The 26154-nt window shown below is 51.2% G+C and overlaps 1 protein-coding gene across 4 annotated transcripts; it reads right to left on the minus strand.

The window, feature by feature from the left end:
• Positions 1-331: 331 nt before the first annotated feature.
• On the minus strand, positions 332-18846 carry INPP5B (inositol polyphosphate-5-phosphatase B). 4 transcript variants are annotated; one of them, XM_042793725.1, is made up of 22 exons: positions 18666-18846; positions 17646-17725; positions 17084-17181; positions 16660-16689; positions 16086-16196; positions 11747-11840; positions 10189-10359; positions 9390-9491; positions 8866-8980; positions 8098-8214; positions 7049-7236; positions 6350-6461; positions 6085-6194; positions 5066-5201; positions 4385-4495; positions 3568-3700; positions 3173-3408; positions 2464-2577; positions 1999-2083; positions 1475-1602; positions 1097-1208; positions 332-774 (listed from the first exon to the last, which is right to left on the minus strand). In XM_042793725.1, exons 1-22 carry the CDS (start codon positions 18720-18722, stop codon positions 650-652), a joined length of 2565 nt encoding a protein of 854 aa, XP_042649659.1. In that variant the 5' UTR covers positions 18723-18846; the 3' UTR covers positions 332-649. The 4 variants fall into 4 exon arrangements, with proteins under 4 accessions (XP_042649659.1, XP_042649658.1, XP_032860254.1 ...); XM_042793724.1 differs by having other exon boundaries at positions 3568-3730; XM_033004363.2 differs by lacking the exons at positions 16086-16196; positions 16660-16689; positions 17084-17181; positions 17646-17725; positions 18666-18846 and adding an exon at positions 15902-16014 and having other exon boundaries at positions 3568-3730.
• Between the last annotated feature and the right edge of the window lie 7308 nt (positions 18847-26154).

Consider the following 26154-nt stretch of genomic DNA (forward strand, 5'->3'; position numbering starts at 1 on the left):
GGTTTCACCTCAGCGTTTGCAGGACAGCCCCGCGGGCCCGGGCGGGACCCGCCTGGGCAGCACACGCCTTCACGCCGCCAGCCCTTCGCAGCGCCCAGGCAGTTTCCAAAGAACCCGCGCTCTTCCCGAGCAGCCCCTCGCCTCCCCTGCGTCACCAGCCCCCGGTGCGGCGGGGTGGGAGGCCACGGCGCGAGTCACAAAACGCGGCCGTGTCGGTACCAGACACGCGTTGAACCACGGGCCGGGGCCGCTCCAGGCCTACAACGTGACTTAAATCGCTGTCAGCAAACAAACCGAGAGCCTAAACCAGCCAAGATTGAAAAGGGGCAGATAGGCTGGAAAAACGCACCGGCATCTTTTTATTTAAATAACAAGGACTTAAAAATTCTGAGTTTAAATACAAGTTAAATAAAATACAGTGTAAATATCAGCTTTAATATTTTTGTCTACATACAGCTTATTTAGAAATTTTATGTACTTTCCAACTTAAAACAGTGACACCTGATTCAAACTGCCTACCCTGTGCCTTCCAAAGCAATAGATTGTATAAAATACTGTGATACTAAAAAAAAAAAAAAAAAGCCACTATACAAAAAAATATTTTTACAGTAATTTGAAATCTAAAAATCAGATTAGCTGCATCTGAAATTCATGGTAAATTGTCTTCTCTCAAGAGGAACTGATGGATAAATTGCTGAGCTTTCCTCTTTTCAGTTATATCAGGTGTAGGATATCCAGGAGGAGGTCGAAGTAACAAGCCACCAAATATACTAGCTGCATTTAAAAAAAAAAAAAAAAAAAAAGACAGCCTGTTAGCAGCAAGATATCAAATGTAATTCCACCAACCCAAATCAGTCAAACTGAGAGAGTGCCTGGCTTCAGAATGGGGTGAGATAAAGCGGATGACCCATGCATCTCGGAGTCACTTTGCAACTTTCTTCAGGCTACTGCAGTAACTGTTTTTCTATGGACTGTTTGCTCATTCTTAGTAGCTTCAAAAAGTAGAGGCCATGACTGCACTTACTTTGGAGAAATGTGTTTTGTTACACAAACTGCAAAGCCCCTCTGAACAGAATGGTTATTTTGCTTGCCTTACCAAGAATATTCACATCCAAATGGTTTTTCCCTGAATTTTTCAGTAGTTCTCGTAGAAATGCCATTAGATATTCAAATACATTTTTATGGCAGCCTGGCAGGTTAGAGATAATCTGACAAGGGGAAAACAAAAACAAAAAAACCACAACATTTATATTGAAGACATGGCAATGGCTTAGCAGCTTTATCTACTACCAGTATCACCCTGTCTGCAAATACTAACAGCTCTTAATAACCAAGAGGCACCAGTTCTAGATCCTTTCTATTATCAGAGGATTACGTTTCTGGGAGCAAAAAACTGTTACTGGTCTGCATAGAACAGTTTGCCTCCCGTCCCTCTGGAACTACAGCAGCTGTCTCACAGCGAAGCCGGCGGTACCTGGCTGCTCAGCGGGTAGCTGCTGGCGTTCTCCAGACAGCTGCTGTAGAACCTGTAGCAGATGACAGGCTCCGGCAGGCTTTCCAGGAAGAGCAGCAGGGCTTCTGCGACCGAGTGGTTGCTGCCAACTGGTCCAAAGATGGTTAAGGAAGAGGCAAGCACAGGTGATCTATTTTGGTCATATTTCTGCTGAAACGTTAATCCTTGCTTAGGTCTCCAAGAACTCCTCCTATTGTTCACAGCTTTGAGTTAGACCACTTGACTCCACACAGCAAGCTGCTTCTGCTGGCAGCTGGACACTTATGTAATTCACCAACAACCATTCATCTACATCGCAAGGACTTAGCGGAGGCATTCGTGCTACTTACAAGGAGTAGTGATCATTCACTGCGGATCTCAGTTACCCCAAGATGAGAGACAGTAATTTAAAAACCATGGCGGAACATAGAAGACTAATAAAATCTTTTTCAGCTTTGATCCCTAAGGCACAGTGAGCCTTACCAGACATCAGTCTAAAAGGATACAGAGGGTATCATGCATTCCTTTGTCCAAACAATCTCGGATTTGCTCAAATTCAGATCTGAGGCCTGGTTGCTGAAACAGGTCCTCCTGAAAAGCAGACCATCAGTTAATCTCAAGGAAAATAAAAGTTATTTGGGTAAATAGAGCAATGTTGTTATAATCTGGCTGGAAAAATCTTTCCTAATAGGTAGTTATCAGTACAAATCCCACCATGAGCAGCTCAGTAAGGCTGCGGCACTGCAGTAGAGAAATGCAGGACAGCTGCGGATGCATGGCGCACACAGAGCAGGCCACCACCACGAAACGGTGCAACCTGGGGTACCAGGGTCACTTATCATAGACATCCTTTATCTCTCTTTACCATTGGCCAAACATCCACAGTTAGCAATGACTGCCACTGCCAGTATCTTCTTCAAAACTAAACCTAACACAAATTATTTTGTGTTTCCAGTACAAACACTGCCAACCTGCTGGGAAGCATTGCGGTACAGGTGATCCACCATCATCCACAGCTCTTTTGGAATGTCCATAGGCTTTTCAGTTTGAACAACATCATCACTCATTTCTAGTGGCATCAGGGTCTGAGAGAGGGAGGTGTAGGGAGCAGGAGGGGGAAAAAAAAAAAGGTAGTTAGCCAAGTTCATATTCAACTCTGCAAAAATGCTTCACAGAGCTTATACCTGAGAATTAAGACGTGTTAAGAAACTGTGCAGCTTCACTCGCCAGTCTTCACACCAGACTAGTAAAATAGGCACATTGATATCAAAAGTCCAGACAGAAGAAACAAGCTGTGCTCATGAACACTCTTCACATACACTCAGCTCTATGGAAATGTTACATCAAGCCTCACATACACATATGCATCTCCATTCAATGCGGAGGAAGCCAAAGGCTCTAGGGAAAAGGTCTACATGTAGAAGTTGCACACCTTCCCTAAATGTGCAGGCAGAGCAAATGGGATCTTATTCTCAGTGCTCTCTAAGAAATAGGTTGGTTCATACGCGTGAAGAAGTAATGCAAGGTGTGAAGATGGTGCACTGGTGAGCACAAGCTGTATCAGCATTCTCAGACTATGGACTAGGGAAGTGGAAGAAGGCTCTTTAGCAATAAATGGGACTTAATGTCTAGTTTTAATGGTTCTTGTGGGTTCAGAAGGGAATCCTGCCTTTAACTCACAAGTTTCCGAATGGATTCTGCTGACATGTCCTGGATCGGTTCCCTCATGTAACACAGCGTATGAATGGGAGACCCAAAGCAACTTGGCAGGTAGTTGCCTGTTACAGACAGAAAATAATCCTTCCCCCTGTTAAGATGCAAGACCAAGATATCTTCAAGTTTTTCCTCTCCAGAGTTTAAGTGTGTAGCTGTTGATTTATTAACAAACACTTCCAACTCAACTGTGATTTCAGCATCTGTCAAAAGATGATAAAAAACCCCTGTACTCAGTTTAAAAAATATATTAGACCAATAAGCCTGAAAATGGGCGTAGAGTTCTCAAAGTACCAGAGAGAACTACGCCAGAAGATGACAATTTTAGCTTATTAACATGAGATGAACAATGAGGAGCTCACCTGACAGCAGAAAGCCCTTACTGGGATTAGCAATCAGCCACTCCTTGCAGTAGGTATCCTCATCTGGTTTGCTGATAAATTCAAACTGACAGGGCACTTGTCCATTGCGGATCGTAAACTTCTCTACCTGCAGCTGCATGTATTTAACGTCCTCAAAATGGAACTACAAACATATGTCAGTCAACATCATCAGCCAATTCCACCTTGCCAAGCACCAGCAGCAATTCCTGTCCGGTGGTTTAATCATTAAGCAGCAAAATACCTAGATTAACCCTCTTGCTCCCACACCCCGTCTCTTCCAGGATTAGAGGATTACATTTAATTACTCTGTATGCTAAAGTCATTTGCATCAGTGGGCCCTTTAAAACAAATGCTCCCCTCAAATAACCTCGAAGAAACTTGAGAACAAGATAGCTGTAGCCTCAAATGTCTAATTTGCTTATCTTTTTAAGTCCCCAACACACAAAGCAAATGCCGTTTTTGTGACCTTCTCCAAATCATTCAGATTTTACATTTTATGTTTCAAACAAGTCAGAGCAAGGGCCACAGACTACCCTTTTTCTCTCTCCCCACCTCAGGGAGTAACATGCTCTACATTTCAGCTTGGGACTGTGAATGGAATTTACCTGCATCTAAACAGAAACAAGTATTTCTTGGGCCTGGAAACAGAGGACAGCTGGAGTCAAAATATTCAACTTCTCTGGAACCAGACCCCGGGGCCTAGAATCCACCAAATGTATGTCTACCGTGGGAATACACTTCTGGGTCTGGGGCTGCTCAGTTTCTCCAGCAAGTCACAGCACACGAGCATACCTACCTCTCTCTGGGAGAGGGTCACCGAGGGAATGTTGGCATTCTCCAGCTTATCCAGGGAGCGGACTATTTCCTCAAAGGCTTTTCGATAGAGCTCTTCATTCACAACCTTCACCTGAAAAGGACACACACTGCACCAGCTGGCATTTACTGTGCCTCTGCAGGAGAGCTGTAACACAGCTGGAAACATGAAGCAATCTGATTTCAGCAGCACACTAGTGTATACAACATATGTAATGAACAGAGCCACCTCCTCAGGATCCAACAGTAAAGGACCTTGCCATAACTAGCAAGAGTCACCCAGTCAGTACTAGATGAGCTAAAAAAAAAAAGTTTGACAACACACATTACTGTGTTGTTAATGATGTAGCATTCCTTCACTGCCAGTATCTGTGAAATTAGGAAAATAAGGAAAAAGGCAAAAGAACACTTCTGAAGAAACACCTACAGATATTCATGCATTGTTCTGCTTAACTGAACTATCACTTAACACAACCCTAGCTTACTATGAACAACAATCCTCTCTCTGTATCTTATCTAGCTCACCTTTTAAGCCATTGTTCTCTGTGGATGCCATAAAAGCAGGAGGAGAGGGAAATCAGCAGAATGTGCCTCCTCCTTCCCTCTCTCCCCACACAGAGGACAAGGTCAGCAGAGTTGTTTCCTTCAGCACTGATGTACTTACCCCGATATCAAACACAGAGCTAACTGGCTTATGATCACTGATCTTCAAAGCCATATGGCTGCGATAGCTCAGCTGAGCAATGTTCTGCCCTTTCCAGAGTATCCGATCACACCATGCTGGAACACGACACTTCTCACTGAAACAGAGATAAAAGTTAGAGATCCCAGGCACAGTTCAGGTGGAGTAACGATGCAAGGCAGAACCCTGCTCTGCCGGAGACTCTGACATGTCCCTGGAGCTAGTTCTCTATCAAAGTTGTATTTTCCACAGTTTCTTTGGGTAGTTATAAAACATTTGATAGTCTATTATTAGCTATCTCTATATCGGCTTTACTTTCTACTTCTTCAAAGATGCAATTATTTGTTGTGTTCTTTTGGTACAATTAACATACAAAGTAATGCTCAGAGATACTTTTGACCATAAGAACCATGAAAAAGAAGAACTCAGGCTCTACATTTAAAGTTCACTGACTGCTGCACAGATTTCATTCCTGCACTTGAAGCCAGTGTTCCCAGTTTACCAAGAAGAGGTCAGCCACTCTGTGGAGTGCATCACAGGAATGATGGTTCTGGCAGACTTTTGGAGAATGCACTCAGCTACAGTCAACACAAATGCACCATTTCAAACCCTAGCTGGTCTGACCTGAGTAGGTACAGCAGCTATCAGCAAATAAAAGATCATAAAAATTTTGCTTGGGGAAAAAAAAACAAACCAAACAAAAAGAATGAAACTAACTAAAGTAATTCCTTAATGTTGTACACCTCTAACTAAGAGGAAACCCAACGGATTATTCTTGAGAAAAAGATTAGGAATATCTGACAAATAGCAGTGGAAGAAAAGCAACATAAATAGATGTAAACTGGAGATGGATTTTGGAGCCAAAGCAGAGGAACAGCAATACTCTCAGAACTGTTCCTATTTATAGCCATTACATCTGCAGTTCTTTTTAGCTTTGTTTTTACTTCCTTCAGTGATAACATTAGCCATCGGTTGCATCACATACGAGGCAATCACCATACCTTGTGTCCCAGTCATCACAGCCAGCATCATATTTGTATGTTGGCTGGAAAGAAATCTCTCCCTCTGTAAAGCCTTCAAAGACTGCATTTGCGTTCATTTGCCTCTTTAGCTAAAAAAAAAAAAAAAAAAAAAAAAAAGTCAATTTAATTTTAAATAGGCTCAAGCGCAAGGGTGATGTTTGGCACTTGAGAAGGCTAAAGAGTACGTGTGCAGTTTCTAACCAGCACCCTCGGCACCACCTGCAGGTAGGCGAGACATCAGTACCTGGTCATACTGGCAAAGCTCCAGAAATGCTTTCTCATCTACAAGCTGCTTCACTTTTGCCACATCCAGTTCCTCCAGCCGATAGTTCAGGTCACCCAACCATAAGATCACGCTGAAAGAGAATGTACACCAGAAGTCTGCAGAGGCCTAAAGATGTCCACAACACAAGCTGGCCACGAGTTGGAAGCACAGCTCCTCGACAGAGCCTTAAACCATCTGATGCAAGCACGAGCTCTTCTGATCTCAATCAGGTGGACACTGTGCCTGCTCTTCCATCACAGAGAACAAGTGAGAGTGAAAACTTCAAAGAGAAGCTACATTTTCTACCTTTGCTGGTTTTAATTCCTGTTCTGTATGTTTGTCACTACCTCTTAATAACTGGTGCTTTTAATATTCCATGCTGACTAAAGCCCACAGCCCATTGGGGAAATCAGTGCATAATATTGCTCCATTCCCACTTCATTCTTGAAAATAAAACAAGGCCTGGAAGAGCATAAGAAGGCAAGTGACTTGTCAGAACTGTATAGGTGACCACTCAAACCCAAGGTCTCAGTAAAGCGCTTCTAGCCCTTCCAGGCTGACGATTAGCTCCCGGGGAACCCCATCTCACATCCCTGCTGAGAGACCCCACACCCCAGTACATTTGTAAGGTTCTTCCTTGCACATGCAGTGATTCACACAGTCAGATGGGAAGCATACTCGTGTTTGCCAATAGTGAGAGGGGGCAAATTTGGATCCGACTGGCAGAACTGCATCCGAGAGCAGATGTCTTTGAAGTCCTGGTTCCTCCGCTCATATTCCTCCATGTGAGCGGCAAGGTGAGAATTCACAATGCACACGCTAGTGTTATGGAATTTAAACCTTATGGCAACACCACCTTTGTTACCCTGAAAGATAAAGACAAAGACGTTGGTCAGAAGCTTCTACACAGCAAATGAATCCACAAATGAGTAACTACCAGTGGACAAGCCAGAAGACGTTGAGGGAGACCACTTAATTCCAGAGGAAGAAAAAGGCTGAAAACGCCAATCAGTCATAATTACTTCATGAATTCAAGTCAGTAACTCATGTGAGGGTTGTGCACAGCAACAGAACACAGCAAGCAAGCACATGGAACTCAGTTTGCAATTCAGGAATTAGCTAATACTAAAGGACAGTAAAATCAGTAAAAGAGCTGGTCAGTTACTTCAGGAAGTCCCAAAACCTATTTAGAGACAAACTGTATCTTTCAACACAAACCATAAAAAATATTTAAATGGAGAAGGAAGCACATGGCTTAGCTGTTCAAAAATACCTTTGACAAGTTATAGCTCCAATGTTCACAGAAACTACATTCAAAGGGCACAGACATCATTCCAGTGGTGTGGAATGGCAAGAGGCCAGGAAGTCCTCCTCAGGAAAACTAATCTGAAGAGACCCGTTTCTTCTGCTCATGTTTCTTTGTGTTATTCGCTTTGGGCAAAATCACAGCCAGCATCAAAATCACGAGTGCAAGGCATCACGCAGCCCAGCACATGCAACCAGACAAAAAAGCCTTCAGAGAAGATTCTCCCTCAAGGTCTCTGAACCTTTGCAAGTACCCAGCAATTCCCTCTAACAACTCCCTGAGCTGGCGCAGGGACTGGACTGTGTGCTTCTAAAGGCAGCTGCACCCTTTAGCTGGAGGAATAACCAGTACGTCTAAGGAGAGGGGCTCCCCAGGGCTCTTCTAAATCTCACCCTTTCTCATGCATTGTTTCCATTCTTACCATCCTCCCCATGATTCCAGTTCCCACAGTCTCAATTTCCACCTCGGAGATGTTCAAAGCAAGGTCTGCTTTCACATACAACAGAAGCATGATTCCCACGAGCCGCACAAGTTTCACCTGAAAAACAGATCCTGTTCCATTAAATACTAGAATGGGAGAGGTTTGATGAGAGAAGGCACATTGCCCCACAGTCCAGAACACAGGTCACCAAAATACACATGAAGGAAGTTCTGAGTTCCAGGCTCATCCGATGGACAACTGGGCTCTCACAGTACACAGGCACTCCAGCAGCAGAGCACGGGAAGGAGCCAGGAACCAACAACCCAGTAAATGAAGCTGAAGCCCAAAGCAAAAGCTACAGCACAGGCCCAGCCCATGGAGGAGCCTCCCTTCAACAACAGCGACAAGCAGCAGCGCAGACCTAAAGAGCAGGAGCCAAAACATAGGCAGGATTCCTACCAAGATACCTTCACAACTCACTCCACCATGCACTGTGGAGCCTGATGTGGAAGAAGCTATTTCCTATTCTCTTCCCCCGTGACAGCAGGAGTTTCCTCTGTGTGTGGCTGCCTTGCTCTGCTCTCCTGCCCTGGCACCCCGCACAGCGACACTACCTACTTCACCTTCAGAGCACTTCTGACCGAGCAAAAGCCTGCAGACAGTGAACTTCTGGCAGACACAGCAACTGAGAACAAGAGAAAACAAAGGGAAAAGAGGCCCAAGGGGAAAATGATTCCACACACAATCCTCCCCAAAAACGACATTTACCTTTGCATATTTGGCATCTGGGTGAAGACTATCAGTTACAGCTTTAAACCATTCTTCTTCCTTCGGTGTGTCATTGAAAAAGAAGGCTTCTTTACTCAGATCAAGCTCCTGGAAACTGTGTTAGAGGAAGGAACCCATGGATTCATGCACTTGTTTATAACTCTCCAGCTCTTTCCTCTGGGAAGGAACTAAATCAATTTATACTCACTAAATTTATAACCGAAAACTCAAATTCAGTTATGCTTGATTGTAAATCTACATTAAACATAAAGCCAAATTACTATTAGTATTAAATTGAGTGGCATTAAAGATTTTGTAACACTGCAGTGCCAGAGTCCAAACACTACCAGAATTGCTGCCCTTTCAGGCTATGCAAACACACACTCTAAAGCTGTGCAATGGAGTAAGGCAATGCAAACATTCCTCAGCTGTGGGGTCTTGGCTGAACACCTCCATGCTACACATTCATAAGCAAGCAATCCACAGTCACCGTTTGGAAGGATGGGCCAAGAAGAGACACTCACCCCACGCAGTAAATGTCTGGAGGCTCAGCATCACATCTCAGCCAAGGCTGGAGGCTTTCTCTGGGTGACTGACCGTTCACATTGTATGTCCCAACAAAAAATCTGCAAAGAAATTAACTAAATCCCAGAGCTGCATATTGTAGAGCTGATGGAAATACCACTATTATTAACCCATGTACTTAATGCTATATATAACTACTTAGGAGTAACGTGTTTCCAGGGGGGAATTAAGAAAAAAACAAACAAAAAACAACAACAAAAAAAAAACCCAAAACCAAACCAAAACAAACAAACAAAAAAAAACCAACCAAATAAACAAAAAACTAGAGCTGTGCAGTAGCAGTTTGAAATGATTAATTCATAGAATGACATGCATAAAAGGATTTCAACCAGAGTAAAGTTTTGGTCCTAATTATATATTTCACTCAAGCTCTTATGACCTTATTGGAACAACTACGTGGATAAGTAGTGAACAGAAGCAGTGAGAGAGGCCAGAGGTACACAGAATTGATGCATTTCCAGACACATTCTGCAATAAGCACTGGAAAAAGCAATTTCAAAAAGGCCATCTTCTCAAAAAGATCCACAAGGCAAGCCTCGATAGATACATGAATGAAATCCTTCTCTGCTAATGCCTAAATGAGGAAAAAAAAGATGTTTTGGAAAGTATGGATCATACTTTTCTACAAAATTTCCTATTTGCAGGGATACTAGATGAAACAATGGACATGAGTTATTTTGACAGCTTATGCTAATTTAGTCCTCACAAAAATAAGTTCTTCTCAGGAACGATCGTTACCTGAAGCTCTGAATGTGGGTATAGGAATCCTCCATTTGTACAAGCTGAGATTTAACAATAGTATCTCGTAGTCCAAACTTTGGTTCTGATAAGATTGAAGCCTTGTTTGAAGCCATTACGCTGGAGGACCGTACCATTTCAGTTGTCACTTCAGGTTTGAGTTTGTTTTGCCTGCAGATGAAAGCAAAACTGCACGATGAAACTCGGGATACGCACACACCCTGAGCAGCTTGTTTCTGCCACCAAGGACTTGATTCGCATTTATCTGTCTGCTTCACTAAAGATAGATAATCACTAAAGATAGATAATCAGTGTCTGGGACAAGCAAACAAGACTGAAATGAGCATTTCTTAGAACGGTTCAGATCTCTAGATAAAACCAGTTTAACTAACTGAAATAACAAATGGTTTTCACTAACCTGGCACAGCCTACTGATTCAGAGCAGACCTTACTCATACCTGGATGTTGATACAAAACCTGTACACCCTTCCTGCTTACTGCAGCAAGGGGATGCAAAGTTCATCTCCTGCCGCCTCCGCTCAGCCCTTCTGACCTCAGCAGAAGGATGAAAAACTGTGTTTGTTTAAAAAGTCTCCCGGTGGAAACCTCCCAGCTCTGCCTAGAAAGGGGGCAGCACAGAGTGGGCGGAGGTGGAGAGGTTTTTATTTAGTATCTCATGGCTCTGAAAACTTCTTTTGCAACAGTAATAATGCCACAGCTTGGGAGTTCCCACAAGCAAGTGGATGGTATAAATTTAAGGTCAACAACCTGCACACCAGTGCCAAGAACAGCACACAGACAGACTTTGAAGGATATGCAGAAGGGTCCACAAAGTCCTGGGAACTGGAAAATTGAACTGTAACATTTTAAGAGTGTATCTATGAGACACGGTGGCCCTAAGCCAAAGCTCCCTGAATTCAAAATAAACAACGCTAGTGAGTCCTGTCCCACTAAACAGCAAAAATATGCCCAAATCGGGGACTGTGCTGAAATTCCCACTAAAGTTTTGACAGCATGCTTATGCTGAACTTTTTTCTCTCCTAACTAGAATCTGAAGATCCTCTTCTCAAAAAGTTGCCAACTTCTGCTCTGGATCCCACCACCTCTGGGGACTGCAGCCGACACGGCCGCCGGCAGATGGAACTAGATAATGCAGCCGCAGGGTTGCTCGAGCACTGGTGTGTGCACAGACCTCGCACGCTGGCACCAGAGAGACCAACTTCCCCATTCTCTTTCTAGCTGAAAACCAGGAAGCCCAGACAGAAAGCTCTCTGCACTTTCTTTTTCTTCCTCTAGACATCAAAGCATCAACAGTTTGACCAGCACAGTTCATTCCATCCATACACAATCACCTGAAAGTACCCAGAAATTTGGTGCTCTATATATTTACTGTCACTATACAGAGAGCTTCTGTGGAGGGGAATCATAGCTAAACTGGCAAAGAAACATTGACACCACTTTTACTCTTCACTAGACCTTCCACAAAGAGCCGATGTGCACAACTCTCTCCCTCCAACTGTTTCATCAAACCTACACAAGAAGCGAGAGAAATACCAACCTGGGAGCACTCTTATCAGTGCTGTTGTGGCTCTGGTTCTGACTAACTGCAAGCTTTTTTCCGTTCTGTTTGATGCCTTCAGAGCCAACCACTTCTGAAAAAACAAACAAACAAACAAACAAAAAAACAACAACATAAGGTTTCACATTAAACATGAAGTATACTTTAAATTATCAACACTTAGCAAACACTGGCAAAAATCTATAATTAGATTTGTGTGGCAAAACAAAGTGCCCTGCAGTCTCTCTTTCAGTTATCTGATGGATTTAGCTTATTTTGACAGAACTGTTTCGTGACAGTGCAGCTTTCCCTGCAGAGAACTGACACTAGCCTGCCGTGCGGCCACAGAGAGCAGCAGAACTGCTGTGTGCTGCCGGCCCACTGCTGTTGGCTCTCCCTCACAGCTAAGCCAAACCAAGACTTAGCAGCACAAAATCCAGGGCTTTATTCTGGGAATCCAAAAAATGTATGTTAAGAACAGGTTTTTTCCTTTCTGAAGCAAGACAGAAAGTACAAAGAAAGGAAGAAAAAGGGAGAAAAAAATAAATCTCACCCTACCATTTAAAGGGTTTCTACCTATCTGTAAATACAGAGCAAAGCACAAGTGTCTCCCCCCTTGAGGCACTCTGGTACAGAGCCACCATATGAGCCCACTGTACCTCAGCAGAAACAAGTGCCTCAATGCAAACTGCACGTTCCTAAAAAAATAACAAAGCTGCTACCATGCAAATATAACTAAATACAGGTGTGACACTTAACACATCACACTACACTAGCAAAATTTGACTGGTCTTTCAGCATTTTTTTTTTCAGTAACAACATTATGCTCCTACAAGTAGCAAAATAACAGTTAAAAAAGAGGATCCTGCATGGGGGTCTCCATGTTTAAGATGCAAAACCAGCAAGCTCAAGATTATGCTACCTAGCACACAAATCTAATGATGATAGAGAAATTGTGCGTAAGATTATAAGGTTCTAGTCACTCAGCTGAGCTTCTCCTTCAGTGACACAATCCAGAAAAATTAAAGTGTTATTGCTCTCATAGTACATTGTCCAGGATGAGAGCGCAAACCTGAAACAGAACTTGAAGTACTTAAGCAGTCAGAATATAAACAAGCTGACAAGAAGTGGCCATATTCTCAGCTTGGAAAACCTCTTCTGCCCAAGAGCCCTCTGAGAATAAAGACTGCGTAAGAGGATTTATCAGAGGCTGGCTGCAGAAGCACACGTGACTCAAACCTCGTTACAGCTCACACAGCCAGTCACACAGAACTGAACAGGGACGTACACAGCTCCGGGATGCGCTGCCACGCGTGGGCTCCGTGAGCTGGGACACAGCCCTAAATTGTCTCCACAGGCATCAAGCACTTAGTGCTGCTTGAGCCTCCGCAAGTTCTCCTGATAAAGACCATGCAACGTATCCTGACGGTGGCGTGAACCTACTTGGGCTTTCACTCTAACGCGTGACTGTTGCACTGGTAAGGGGAAGGGAGCAGAAGCTCGGGCTTTACTACCCACACGGGACGATGCCACTTGCCAGCACGCAGAAGGCGTTAGTGCCAGAATGGCAAGACCTGCACGCCTGCTCAGTGCAGCTGGCACGGCCTCTACACGAGCCAAAGATCACAGTCATATATCACACTTCTGCATTCTAACCTCATCAGCAGAAACCAGGTTTAGGTTGGATTGTCCTAAGAAAGAGATTATCCCTGGAAAAGGGCTGTTTCCTTTAGAGGAATTTACATCTAGATACGGATTGCTCTAGCCAGAGGGATCTATATGTTAACAATCTGAAGCGGAGTATTTTAGCAAGATAATGACCTTGTTCGATAACTGAACTGGGCACAGAACTAGAGCGCTATGTGCAGAGATTACAGAACAGCAGAATGTGCATGGCCTGAATCAGATAGGATTTACAGTTAAGAGATTTGAGCAGTAATAAAGGCGTTCTCGTTAAAAATGTGCAATGACATTATAGTACTGTTCCACAGCAGGAAAATGTATCATATCTTCTGGATAAAGTAGGATCCATGCCTAGTGTTCAAAAGGGAGAATTAAATTTGCCTTGCCATTAGTTATATGAGTCTTAGCCAGACCGCGCTTTACTTAATGAAGTGTAAGCAACAGTCCACGTGGGACTGCACTGCTCCAGCCTGGAGGGAAGTCTGTTTGTTCTTTTCAGTGTTCCAAATGAAGCAACACTGCTGTTGTGACTGTGACTGCACACACATACACACAGTTCAGATTTTAGATAGGGGTTTTGACCAGAAATGTGAACATAAACTATTCAAGGTAAAGCACATTTAAATCCCTTTGTAGATGCTCTCATTCATTAGCCAGGCTTAATTCACAGAAGATACAATGAATTAATACCACTCTGCTAGCAAATGGTAGCATTTACACAGTATATAAACGTGCTTTGATTTGCATATGAAAGTTGCTAACTCAGTATGCATGGTCATTTAAGGACAGAATGTTACAGCTATTCTTGGAAAACAGCAGACAAAACCTCACTCGATATCAACTTATGGTCCAAAAGACCCCAAGTGATGGCAGAGAGCATTTTCTTCTGCTAATACAACAACAATAAAAATGAGAAAGAAAAAAGAGATCCCTAGATGCCTCTGACTCTAGAAAAACACAATGAAGCCTTGAAAAGGCAACTTCGTGAAAGCTCAAAGGCTGATTTGATAGAACTACTTCCCAAGGAGCTTATCATTTAAAGAGTGTTACTGTGCTCCAGATATAACAAAAACACACCAACAAAGGAGCCAGGGTTGTGTTTCATTCACCATGGTTTTGCTCCTGAGCACGTAGATATGCCCAAGTCTCTCCCAGCCAGTTCTAAGCTTCAAGCTAAAACACCACATCTGAGGGGATGTTCCTGGATCCTGACCTTGGCTCGACCCATGCTGCGCTGTTGCCTGAGCTACAAAGTCCACCCCTTCTCTTATTCTTTTTTTAATACGCTACTGATAAACATAGACATAAAAATATGGAATAAAACTTAAAAAGAAGCAATACCACACCGTGCCTTCGTGAATTAAGAGGAGCTCAGCCTAACTGAGGGTGGATAAACTAGAAACTGTGTAATTCAGGTTTTGAACCCCACACTGACTTCCAGAATTGCTTCCGCTCTCTGAATCTCACACGTGCAGTCTGCGAAGAGCGAAACGGCCACCGGCACCGGCAGCGGCGGGACCGGGCGCCCGCAGCATCCGCCCCGGCAGAGGCGGCGCCTGACACCCCGCCGGGGCCGGGGCCGGGGCCGGGACCGGGGCCGGGGCCGGGGCCGGGGCCGCAGAGCCCGGCAGCGGCGGGGCCGGCGGGCAGAGCGCGGGGGCGACCCGCCAGCCCGGGGCGAGGACCCGCCGGCCACCCCCCCCCACCGCACCCCGGCCGGGCCCCGCCGCCCCGGGCCTTGCCCGAGCGCCCGGGGGCAGCGCCGGCCGTCGGGCAGCCCCCGGGGCCGCGGGCAGATGCCGGGGCTGCGGCCCGGGACGAGCCGGGCAGCGCGGCTCCCGCGGCCGCCCCTCCGCCCGCCCGCTGCCCCCGGCCCGGCCCGCGGGTCCCGGCGCTCACCTCGGCGGGGCCGCCCGCCCGCGGACATCGCCGCCGGCCGCTCCCGGCTCCGCTCCCGGCTGCCGGCCCGGTTCCCGGCCCGGCTGCGGTCCCGGCTCCGCTCCCGGCTCCCGTCCCGGCTCCGCTCCCGGCTCCGCTCCCGGCTCCCGGCCCGGCTCCGGTCCCGGTTCCGGTCCCGCCTCCGGTCCCGGCTCCCGTCCCGGCTCCCGTCCCGGCTCCGGTCCCGGCTCCCGGCCCGCCCCCGGCAGCCGCAGCTCAGCGCCGCACGGGCGCCCCCGGCCTGGCCGCCGGCGCCCTCCAGCCGCTCAGAGCTGCCGGCGGGAGAAACGGGGCCCCGAAGCGGGGGCCGGGGCCGGCGGGACCGCGGCCGCGGGGAGGGACCCGGGCCCGAGCCCCCCGGCCGCCCCTCGGGTCAGGCTGCGCCCGGCTGGGGGGCGGCGAGAGCGGCGGGGGACGGCGCGGGAGCCCCGCCGGGTCTTCCAGGGCCCCGGCCCAGACCCACCTCCCGCTTGGCCCCCGGGCCGCAGGAGCTGGTCCAAGCACCTGCATCTGCCCAGCCACCACCCCCATCACCTCTGCTGAGCCGCCTGGCGACGGGGCGCCCTCGCACCCGCAAACTGCTGCAGCTCTGCGCAGGTTTCAGCAGCAAAGAGGCCGAAGCTGCTCTTCCACATGGAGCAGAAACACGCAAACGCAACGCGCCAGCCTCCACCCCCCAACCCCACGGGCCGCATCCAGCGCACGACGCGGCTCGTACCTGCGCTGCACCTGCCGACCTCCTGAAGGAACGTGTGCGTGTGGGAGCCGAAAGGCAACCGCACCGTGAGCCGATCATCTTCTGCACTTATCTGGATAGTCACGTCAGAGCCTAAAGACATCGGGAGAAAAAGAGCTCCTGTGGTTAATGCTGACAAGCCTTCAGAAACCGAGCATGTTCCCCACTCTACAGCAGCCGGCGCGTGCACGCATGCAGACTTCAGCAGTCTCCCCATGCCTTCTTATCATGGCCTTTTTTTCACATTTTATGTGAGAATGCCATTTAAAAACATTATCAGCATTTATAGTAGTCTTTATTTTGCTCATTCAGTGACAATAAATAATCTAGCAGTAGCAGTTTAAAAGAGCTTGGAAAAATCATTCCGTTGGTTGAATTGGGTGACAGTACTGGTTAGCATGAAACCAGTCACAGCGAACAGCACACCGAGCTCCCCGACAGCAGCAAGGCAAGATCCCCCCGGGATCACAAGAGCCCCCACTCCTGCCGCTCCGAGTGCAGCTGGTGCAGGGCCCGTTCCGCCTAACACAGACATTAAAGCAACAACAGAACTCACCGATGACATGAAGGTCACTCTCAAGTACAACTGTAAAAGTAACACAAAGTTCAGTTACAAAGCTAAGCAACAGGTTTGCAGACCGCACCGATACTCTGAGGTGAGCGAGCCTGCCAAGTTCCTGAAACCCCAAATACTCCCTGCCCAAACAGAGACAGGCAGAACAAACCTGTCGGGCTGGGAGGCTGCGGCTGGTGCTTGGTAGGACACGAGGCACTCTGCATTGCAGAGCGCTTAACCTAGCAGGGCCCTTCCAGCCATACCATGTGATGCACAGGTATCACCAGGGATTAAAAATTGAAGAAAAAATGTGAAGTCTGAATAGATCCCAAATCTCAGCAAGTAGAACCACAAAATATGGGCTCCAAGCCCCTTCATCCCCTTCTTTGGAGGTGGCTGCTAAGCCAGCAAAGTGTGTTAGTACCTTCTTCCACTGCAAACCCTTCTGTGATGGGGATAACTTTCTCCAGCCAGACATCCTCCGCGGTGATGGCCATCCGCCGGTGAGTGTACACATGGATCCTGCAAGCACGGAGCAGACACGGAGGCAATGCCTCCTCGATTCTGGCACCTCAGCAGGTACGGACAGACCCCATCCTGCAGCGCCTGCGAGCGCAGCCTCATGCAAACCCCAAAGCAACTTCTCGACCATGTGTCCACCCACCTGCTTACACCCTCATTTAAACAGAAATGTGCTCATGTTAGTGGCAAAATGTACCAGACCAAAACCTCTAGGGCCTGGGCTTCTCTCCCTAACTGTCCACAATGTACAGGAGGAGAAATGCTAAGGCACAGCGCCCTCAAATCACCGCGCTACTGGACTCCACCTCAGTAGAAAGTCTGTGAAATAAGGACTTTTCAGGTGGTTTCTGAGGCCTATAAGAGACCTGAGGAGCTCTCAGCTTTTCTGAGAAAGTCGCTCCTCCCGGGAGCACCTGCCCTCCCCCCCGCTGCGGGCAGCCCACAGACACGGCCCCAGCACCCACGCGTGCTTGCCGCAGCTCTCCACGAGGCCCAGGAGCCGGCTCTCCAGGCTCTGCCCCACAGCCAGGACACCCTGCACCGCCTTCAGCCCGGGGTCAAGGAAGAGCAGAGAGGCGGGAGCCCTGTGGGGAGCCGGGAAGGGGAAAGGGAAGGGGAAAAGGGAAGGGGAAAAGGGAAGGGGAAAAGGGAAGGGGAAAGGGAAGGGGAAAAGGGAAGGGGAAAAGGGAAGGGGGAAAAGGAAGGGGGAAAAGGAAGGGGGAAAAGGAAGGGGGAAAAGGAAGGGGGAAAAGGAAGGGGGAAAAGGAAGGGGGAAAAGGAAGGGGGAAAAGGAAGGGGAAGGGGAAAGGAGAGGGGAAGGGAAAGGGGAAGGGGAAAGGAGAGGGGAAGGGAAAGGGGAAGGGGAAAGGGAAGGGGAAGGGGAAGGGGAAAGGAGAGGGGAAAGGGGAAAGGGAAGGGGAAAAGGAAGGGGAAGGGGAAGGGGAAAGGGAAGGGGAAAAGGGAAGGGGAAAGGGAAGGGGAAAAGGGAAGGGGAAAGGGAAGGGGAAAGGGAAGGGGAAAGGGAAGGGGAAAGGAGAGGGGAAGGGAAAGGGGAAGGGGAAAGGAGAGGAGAAGGGAAAGGGGAAGGGGAAAGAGAAGGGGAAGGGGAAGGGGAAAGGAGAGGGGAAAGGGGAAAGGGAAGGGGAAAAGGAAGGGGAAGGGGAAGGGGAAAGGGAAGGGGAAAAGGGAAGGGGAAAAGGGAAGGGGAAAGGGAAGGGGAAAGGGAAGGGGAAAGGGAAGGGGAAAGGGAAGGGGAAAGGGAAGGGGAAAGGGAAGGGGAAAGGGAAGGGGAAAGGGAAGGGGAAAGGGAAGGGGGAAAAGGAAGGGGAAGGGGAAGGGGAAAGGGAAAGGAGAGGGGAAGGGAAAGGGGAAAGGAGAGGGGAAAGGGGAAAGGGAAGGGGAAAAGGAAGGGGAAGGGGAAAGGGAAGGGGAAAGGGAAGGGGAGGGAGCGCGGCCGGGCCCGCCAGGGCCGAGGCAAAGGATACGATCCGGCACGTCGCCCCCTCGGGCAGGCTCTCCTGGATGGCGACCGACTGGTCCATCCTCCGCCCCGGGCGGGGCCGCGCTCCCGGCACCGGCACCGGGACCCGGCGCGGCTCTCTCGGCCCGGCCGCTCGGCGCGGCTGTCGCGACGTGTCGTGCCCGGCCCGCGCCCCCCCCCTCGGGCCCCCGCCCCGCTCCCGCCGGCCGGGTCCCGCCCCCCCGGCCCGGTTTCCCCCCCCCAGGCCCCTTCGCCGCCCGCAGCGCCCCCGGCCCGGCCCGGCGGGTCCCGGCCGCCCCGTTAGCGCTTCGCCGCGGGCGGGGCCCCGCGCTGCCGCTCGCCGGGACGGCGCCGGCCGCCGAGTGACGCGGCGGGGGGGGGCCGGGGGGGCCGCGGGCCCCGGGGCCCCCGGATATAACGGGGCCGGGCCTGGGGCGGGCGGCGCGGCGGGGGCAGCCCGGGACAGCTCCCCGCGGCGGGGGCGGGCGCGGGGAACGGCGGGGAGCGGGGAGCAGTGGGGTGCGGGGAGCAGTGGGGTGCGGGGAGCAGTGGGGTGCGGGGAGCAGTGGGGCGCGGCCGGCAGCCCGCGGGGGACGGGGAAGCTCAGCAGTAAGCTGGAAAGGGTAATTCCCTAGGGAGAACGGGAGGCGCTCCTTGGGCCGGCAGCACCTGGAATTGCTTTGCTGTTGAATTTCGAGAAGACCCGGCTGGCATAAGCCAACTCTCGAGCTGCCGGTTTATTATGCAAGTGAAATTCTGCAGAATGCATCAGTAGGTGCTACAAAATGTCACCAGACGTTGTCTTTTGCAGAGCAGAGATAGGAGAGTTTGGCCTAAGTCAGCTCTTCGCCCAGATGCGGGAGCAACAGCTAAAATCTAGAGATTAGGGAAAAAAAAACGAGCGGTCTGTAAAAGTAACCACTCGGCTGTCTGCCTTTCCGGTCCCTTCTCTGCGCTCCTGCAGCCATGCAGAGCGGATGAGAGGCTGCAAAGAGGAAACGAAAGAACAGCCTGAAATATCTGCTTCAAGTGCTAAACCTCTATTTTTACAAGAAACGTGGAACTCGATGGTATTTCAGAGAGAGCAAATCCTTGGGTTTTATCCTGTTTTCACTCACTATGGATATGCTGATGTTCTGGCCTGAAACAAATTAAAACCATGCCCTGAGCTCTGTGCTGCGGCTTCACCGCACCAGAGCAGCAGGCTGGCGGAGGCTGCCCCGCGACCTGGAAGGTTTCAGTGAGGCTTGTTTCGTCCAGCTGCACATCCACTGCATGATGGCTTCTCAGCCCACAACCCCTCGTAAGGGCTGGCAGAGCAAAGCCTCGGGGATGGCGAAAGCAGGGGGGGCCCACGGGCCTCAAACCCACCCCCCGGCCCTCCCTCCCCTTCCCCCGAGTCGCGCTCCAAACACCCCCGTCACCAGCCACGCAGATTTTTATATTTTTGCAATCTTTTCTTTAAAGAGACAGCAATGGCAGAGGACAGCAGTGCGTTTGCAGCACATTGACACGGTGGATTCTGCCCGACAAGCTCCACACCAGCTCCAGGTGATGCAATACCAAACCCGGGGGGGGGGGCCCGAGGGTGGTTCACGTTACAGGCTTACGCTCACGCCTCTGCTCTGCCTGTAGCAGTAAAGAATCACAGATGTGAAACCATCAGCTAAAACATGAGACACATTTAGATTAATCCTATTTTCCTGCTTCAGAATTGGAGATGAAACAGTGTTACTAATCTTACCTACCTAGACAAGAGGTAATTCAACACCCGAGCAGTTTTAAACTAACACGTAGGAGGGTGCTCAGAAAGGCTGCACTGCAAGCAGATTATTAACTAGAGCAGGCCCTGTGCCTTCAGTCAAGGCAGTATTTTCTGGTTTTTTAACCAGGCTTAACACCCTCTTGTTCCTACTCCTGAGGACACTCATTCCAGCATCTGCAGTCCCAGCAGCACAGAGGCACACACTGCAGCAGTTCTCAGAAACAGTAATTAGCTTGCAAGTCTCACAGGACTACAGGTTTTTGGCAGGGCAGGGAACAATACCTCTTTGTAGCTTCCTTAGTGCACAGATTACGTGCTTTTCTTCTGGATACACCAGGGGAGTCTCAATTACCAGTATTTAAAATTCACTGGAAGGACACACCAGTCCCAGGAAGGTGAAGGATTTAGAGTGCATCTTAGGGGTGGGAGGTGGGATTTGGGATCAGCAGCAGGGACCTGCGCAGGGCAGCTACAGAGCCCAGTGTAGTGAACTCCAAGCAAGTGTAGCTGCCCACGAGCAGGCACCGAGGGCCAGCCAGAGCAGCAGCGATGGTGGCCCTCTGCTAGTCGTGCAAGAGTGGCACTCATGTGCTACCATGCTGCACGAGCAGCCCCCGGGGGGAAGTTTTCCCTGCGTGGGCTTCAAGAACAGCTTTGAGCAGCTCAGCTGGCCAGGCAGTAACCTGCACCCTGGCAGCGGGGCCAGGAGGGCCCCAGCCCTTATGGCCACTGCATCAGCTGCTGTTGGAAAGACAAGGGTAAAAACTACTGCTGCTTAAATGACCTAATGCAGGGGCTTTCCTGCCTAAATAGCCACCCAGGAAAGGGGCCAAAGAGGAGACCTGGCTGTCACCCCATGCTTCAGTGTCCCTTTGCCCACAACATTGGGTTTAGGGTATAAAGGGCTGCTCACAAAATATGCGTGAGGCAGTATCAACACCCTGTGGCACCTGGAATTCATCCTTTCCAGTTGTAACCCAGAAGAGGCTTGAACTGGGACAGGGAAGCAGGTGTAAAGGGTGCTCTAACAGTGGAGAGGGGAGAGCAGCCCACAGCGGAGGGCATCCCACCGGGCAGCTGCTCAGGTCCACCCTGCTGGGCAGGGAACCAGTGTCATCACTGCGAGCAGCCAGAGGCAGGAGGCAGAGTGCCAGCTTGCCATGCTGAGAGGGAGCCCCACATCCACCTGTGGTCAGGACCTGCCCTTCCCCGAGCAGCTCAAACGGGAGGAATCGCCCCTGGGCAGAGTGCACAGGAAGGTTGTGCTGCAGGACAACACAAACAGGGACCTGCAGCCGCTGCCACTGTGCTTTGCTCAGAGGCCTGGAGTCACCCCGTGGGCGGGAGGCACCTGCACAGGGGGAGAAGCAGCCACCTGCAACTGGGACACCTTGTTCCTGGGACAGGGACGTGATGAGGGGTGTTCAATAGCGGCCTTGGCTGGAGTCAGAGAGCGACAGGGATCCTAAGGAGCACTAAGGCCGCGGAGCACCTGGACTGCTGCTCACGCCCCGAGGGGAGCAGAGACCCTGTAATTCAGGAGAAGCAGTACCCCACATGCCATGAGCTTCAGGAGCGGGGCCAGCGTCTCCTGCCCAGCGCTGTTGACATGAACTTTGCCATCCAGTTTCAGACAACTGGCTTTCAGGGTAGCTGGGCAGCACTCCTGGTAACAGGCAGCCTTCATCCCACCAGCACAGACAGGTTTGGCAGCCTTGCAGGCTTTGCTACATCCGGCCATGTAATTCAAGCCTGTCTTCTTCATCTGGAAGGAGGAGAGAGGCATTAGCCTGGGGGTCCTGCCAAGCCTTTAGTATTCACATTAAAGGAAAGGTGCAGGCTCCTGGGCACACCCCAGCTCCTGGGCTGTCCTGCTCTTTAGCCCTAAGGCCGTACCTCACAGAAGTCATGCCCAACAACACATCTCGCAACAGTCTTCTTGCCTTTAAAACATCCGTCCCCATGACAGGAAAACGCTGCGCACACTTTCCCCTACAAGAGAGGGCCAGAGGAGACACTGTAGGTTCATCAGTCCAGAGAACAAGACTCCCAGGACAAGAACTAAGCCCCAGACAGCCCTTCTTTCCTGGGGGCTCCTTTCCAACCCCCCCTGTTCTGTAGTATTTGGCTGATGCTGTCTCAGGCATTTTAGGCACAGAGAGGGACTACCAGCGCCCCATCTGAGACTGCAGGACGCTGCAGTGAAACACTGGCATAGCAAACAAGTCTCGAGCCTCCTTTTCCTTTCTCTTAACAGGGCTCTGCAAAGATAAGCACCTTCCCCTCCACGTGGGCTGAGGAAAAAGGCTGCGGTGCCCCACAGGTCCCTGTGCCCTCGCTGCGGCTGCGAGGAAGGCTCACCACGCCGTCGGTTCAAACGGCTTGAACCGATGTAAGTGCTGAGCTTGGGGGCAGGCCCGTCTGACCAGGCTTGTTACAGACTCTTCCAGGGCTCATTAAGGGCTTGTTCCCTTTCCAGGGGCAGTTTTTGACCCTGTAAAGCAGGTGCAGGAGGGACCTTTCCCTCTCCCCCCCCCCCCCCGCACTGGTGGGAGCTCAGCCCCCCAGGAGAGCCCATGGCTGCAGCAGCGTCTGCCTGGCCGGTACCTACGTTTCGGGGGGGAGCTCGGGGGGTGGTGGTGGTGGTCGTAGGTGGCACAGTGGCGGGTGGCAGGTCACCTGCAGACACACAAGGAGCCCTGTGAGGCCGCACCCCACACACAGCCTGTGCCGAGCCCCCCACGGCCACACACCGGACAGATTCACCAGCATGGCTCTGGAGGAGGGAGCGAGCCCCAGAGCAGAGGGGACGCAGCGATGCAGCCACAGGCATCCCTCGGCAAGGGGTTTTGCCCACCCATCTCCCTCCCGTGCAGCAGGATTAACCTCAGACCCTCAGACCACCGCCGGGGACTCTGTGGGCAGTTACCGTAGGAGCTGGCATTGAGCTGCAGGCAGAGGGGGGAGTTGCAGCAGTCCAGGGCGCACTGCTGCGTGCTCACGCTGCTGTTGGTCCTGCACATCTCTGTGCTGCAGGTGCTGCTGCACCTGGCCGTGTAGTTCGTGCTGGAGGTACGATAAAGCTGCAAAAGCAGAGCCGAAGGAAAAAATGCTAGGAGTGTGAAGAGATGCCATCATGAAGGAGCAAAAATGACTGACAGACTGCCACAAAGAGAGAACAGGAACAGGAGATTGACACAGACTTAATAGAGCACTGTGGATTCCCGATATAAAGAAAGGGAGAACAGACCTTCCCTATGACAGCCCCCCTGCACCTCCATACCTCGCAGTACGTCTCATTATGGCACGCCACCGTTTTGTTGGCATAGGCTTCATCCTGGTAACACCTCTCCCCAGAGCACTGAAAGCTCTGGCAGATGAGCTGGAGGGAGAATACACCAGGGTGTCACTGTGCAGCAAAGCCTCCTTGTGCGGCACCACGGTGCCATCCCCAGACACGGCCTCGCTGGCGGGAGGGGCTGCCCCCACGCTCCCGCCATGCCCGAGGTGGTCCCCCTCCGCCCCAGGAGGTGCTGTCAGGGGGCTCCCAGCTCTCACGAGACACCAGTTGGGCTAAAGACCCTGCCTGTGGGGCTGCAACAGCCTGGCCAACGGCCCTCTTCCCAGCCCTTTCCTTACCGGAGCTTCTTCTGTACGATTCACCGAGGCGGTGCTGTTGGGGGCCACCGAGGCGGTGCTGTTGTTGGGGGCCACCGAGGCGGTGCTGCTGTTGGGGGCCACCGAGGCGGTGCTGTTGTTGGGGGCCACCGAGGCGGTGCTGTTGTTGGGGGCCACGTCGTGGTCTGGAAGACACAAAGTTCCCCCTTGGTGAAGAAAACACCAAGCTCGTGTTCAGCAAGCCCTGCATCCCTTCCTGAGGCACAGCACAGTCCAAAGGGATCTGCAGGAAGCATCAGTCCCGTTGCTGTTGGGGTGTGGACGGCAGTCAGTGGCAGGATGTCCCAAACAAGGACTGTTTGCAGCCAGCAACCGGGCAGCCCAGCAAGCAGGTCAGACAACAGGCCACTGCAGCAGCGTTAAGGACAGATGTTGCAACAGCTTCTCCCTCCCCCTTCCAGCCATGCTGCATGTGAGGAACAGGCTTTTCTGGGGTCAAAACCTTCAGAAAAGGTTCCTCAGTACAGATCCATCCTACAGAACACAGCATGCAGGGGCCAGGGACCAATTCCCTGTTGCACCACACTGCCTTTGCCCCACTTCCCACAGGACCCCCAGGTTTCCCTGGAGGTGCAGAGCTCACCTGCTGTGGCAAGAGGGTCCTGGACGCAGAGGTGCAGAGCCAAGATGCAGAGCAGCAGGCCTGCAGTGGAGTAGGGACAACTGAGACCACCACATCTGCTGCCTGTTTTACCCCCAGCCCAAAGAGCCTCCCCAGCAGCACAGGCAGCTCGTCCTCAAAACACCAAATCCAGCCCCCACCAGGCTCCTTGGAGCAGGGTGGTGGCCAGTTCCCCCCAGGGAGGTTGTGGGGAGCCCCCCCAGACGCACAGGGGTCAGGGGCTGATGCTGGCTGCAGGGGACCAGCCCCCCAGCAACCAGTGGCCATCCCTCGCCCCAGTGAGCCCCGGCACAGCCTCCCAACAGCAGGGGGAAAGGACAGACGTCCTGGGCACACCGGGACAGACGCCGCTCTCCATGCTGCAGCAGAGCCCCCGTTACCTTGAACGGGGCACACGAGCCACCGGCGACCTGCCATCTTCACCCACCAGCAACTTCACCCAGGACCTGGCGGGAAGAGGCACCGTCAGAGCCGGGCAGCAGGAGGGGACAGTCCCTGCGTCCGCCCGGCCCACGGCTCGGGATGAGGTGGCAAAAACAACCTCAGGACAAGTTACATAAAAGAGACTTTTCCTGCTGAGGAATTTTTTTTTTTTTTTTTTTTAAGAAACTTTTCTCCTAGGAAATTTACAGCCTTTATTCTGGACACCATGGGACACCAGAGAAATCCAGGTTGTTCAACAATATTTGGTCCCTGCAGTGTCAGGATGTGCTTTTCAGGGAGGAATGAGGGCCTGGCAGTAACAAAGCCCACCAACAGCACCTCCAAAAACTGCACTCCAGGTCATCTCAACACTTTCAACCCTGAAATCACCTGACATATAAATAGCCAGGTAATTCAGCACCCCCGTCACTGTGCTTGCCTGGACTTCAGCGAGCACCAGTTGGGCCCCCTCTGCAGCCAGAGGCGGCTGAACAAATGCAGAAGGGACCTGGGAGTCTGGGCTGTGCAGGAGGCCTGGGGCACCGGCTGCAAGCACTTTTGGGGTGAGAAAGCACCTGCTGGGGCCCCCCCCCGGCTCTGCGCGTGTTGCTGCTGAGCGCCGCGGTCGCTGCCGGAGGGTGCAGGGAGCTGCCCCCCCCGAGGCGCGGGGCAGACACCCCAGTGCTGGTTTGTGTTCTACCCCCAGCACGAGCCCAGCACGGTGCTGTGCACAGCCATGCTCAGGGGAGTGGTGCTCAGCCCCGGGACGCCCAGTCGCTCCCTCCCGAGGGGCTCCCCAAAACCTCCGAGGCTGCCGCAGCCCCGCTGCCGGCGAGCGGGAGCCCCCCAGGAGCCCCGTGCCCCCGTTGGTGAGGTAACCCCCCACCAGTGCTCGCAGCCGGGGCGTGGGGCTGCCGACGGCTGCCGGGAGTGGGATGGCAGGGCAGTTACCAGTGGCACCAGGTACCACGCAGCCGTTTGCTGGTGCTGTTTGCGAGTGAAGAT

This window comes from Tyto alba, unplaced genomic scaffold, assembly GCF_018691265.1.
Source record: "Tyto alba isolate M040663 unplaced genomic scaffold, T.alba_DEE_v4.0 Super-Scaffold_20, whole genome shotgun sequence".
NCBI classification, from domain to species: domain Eukaryota; kingdom Metazoa; phylum Chordata; class Aves; order Strigiformes; family Tytonidae; genus Tyto; species Tyto alba.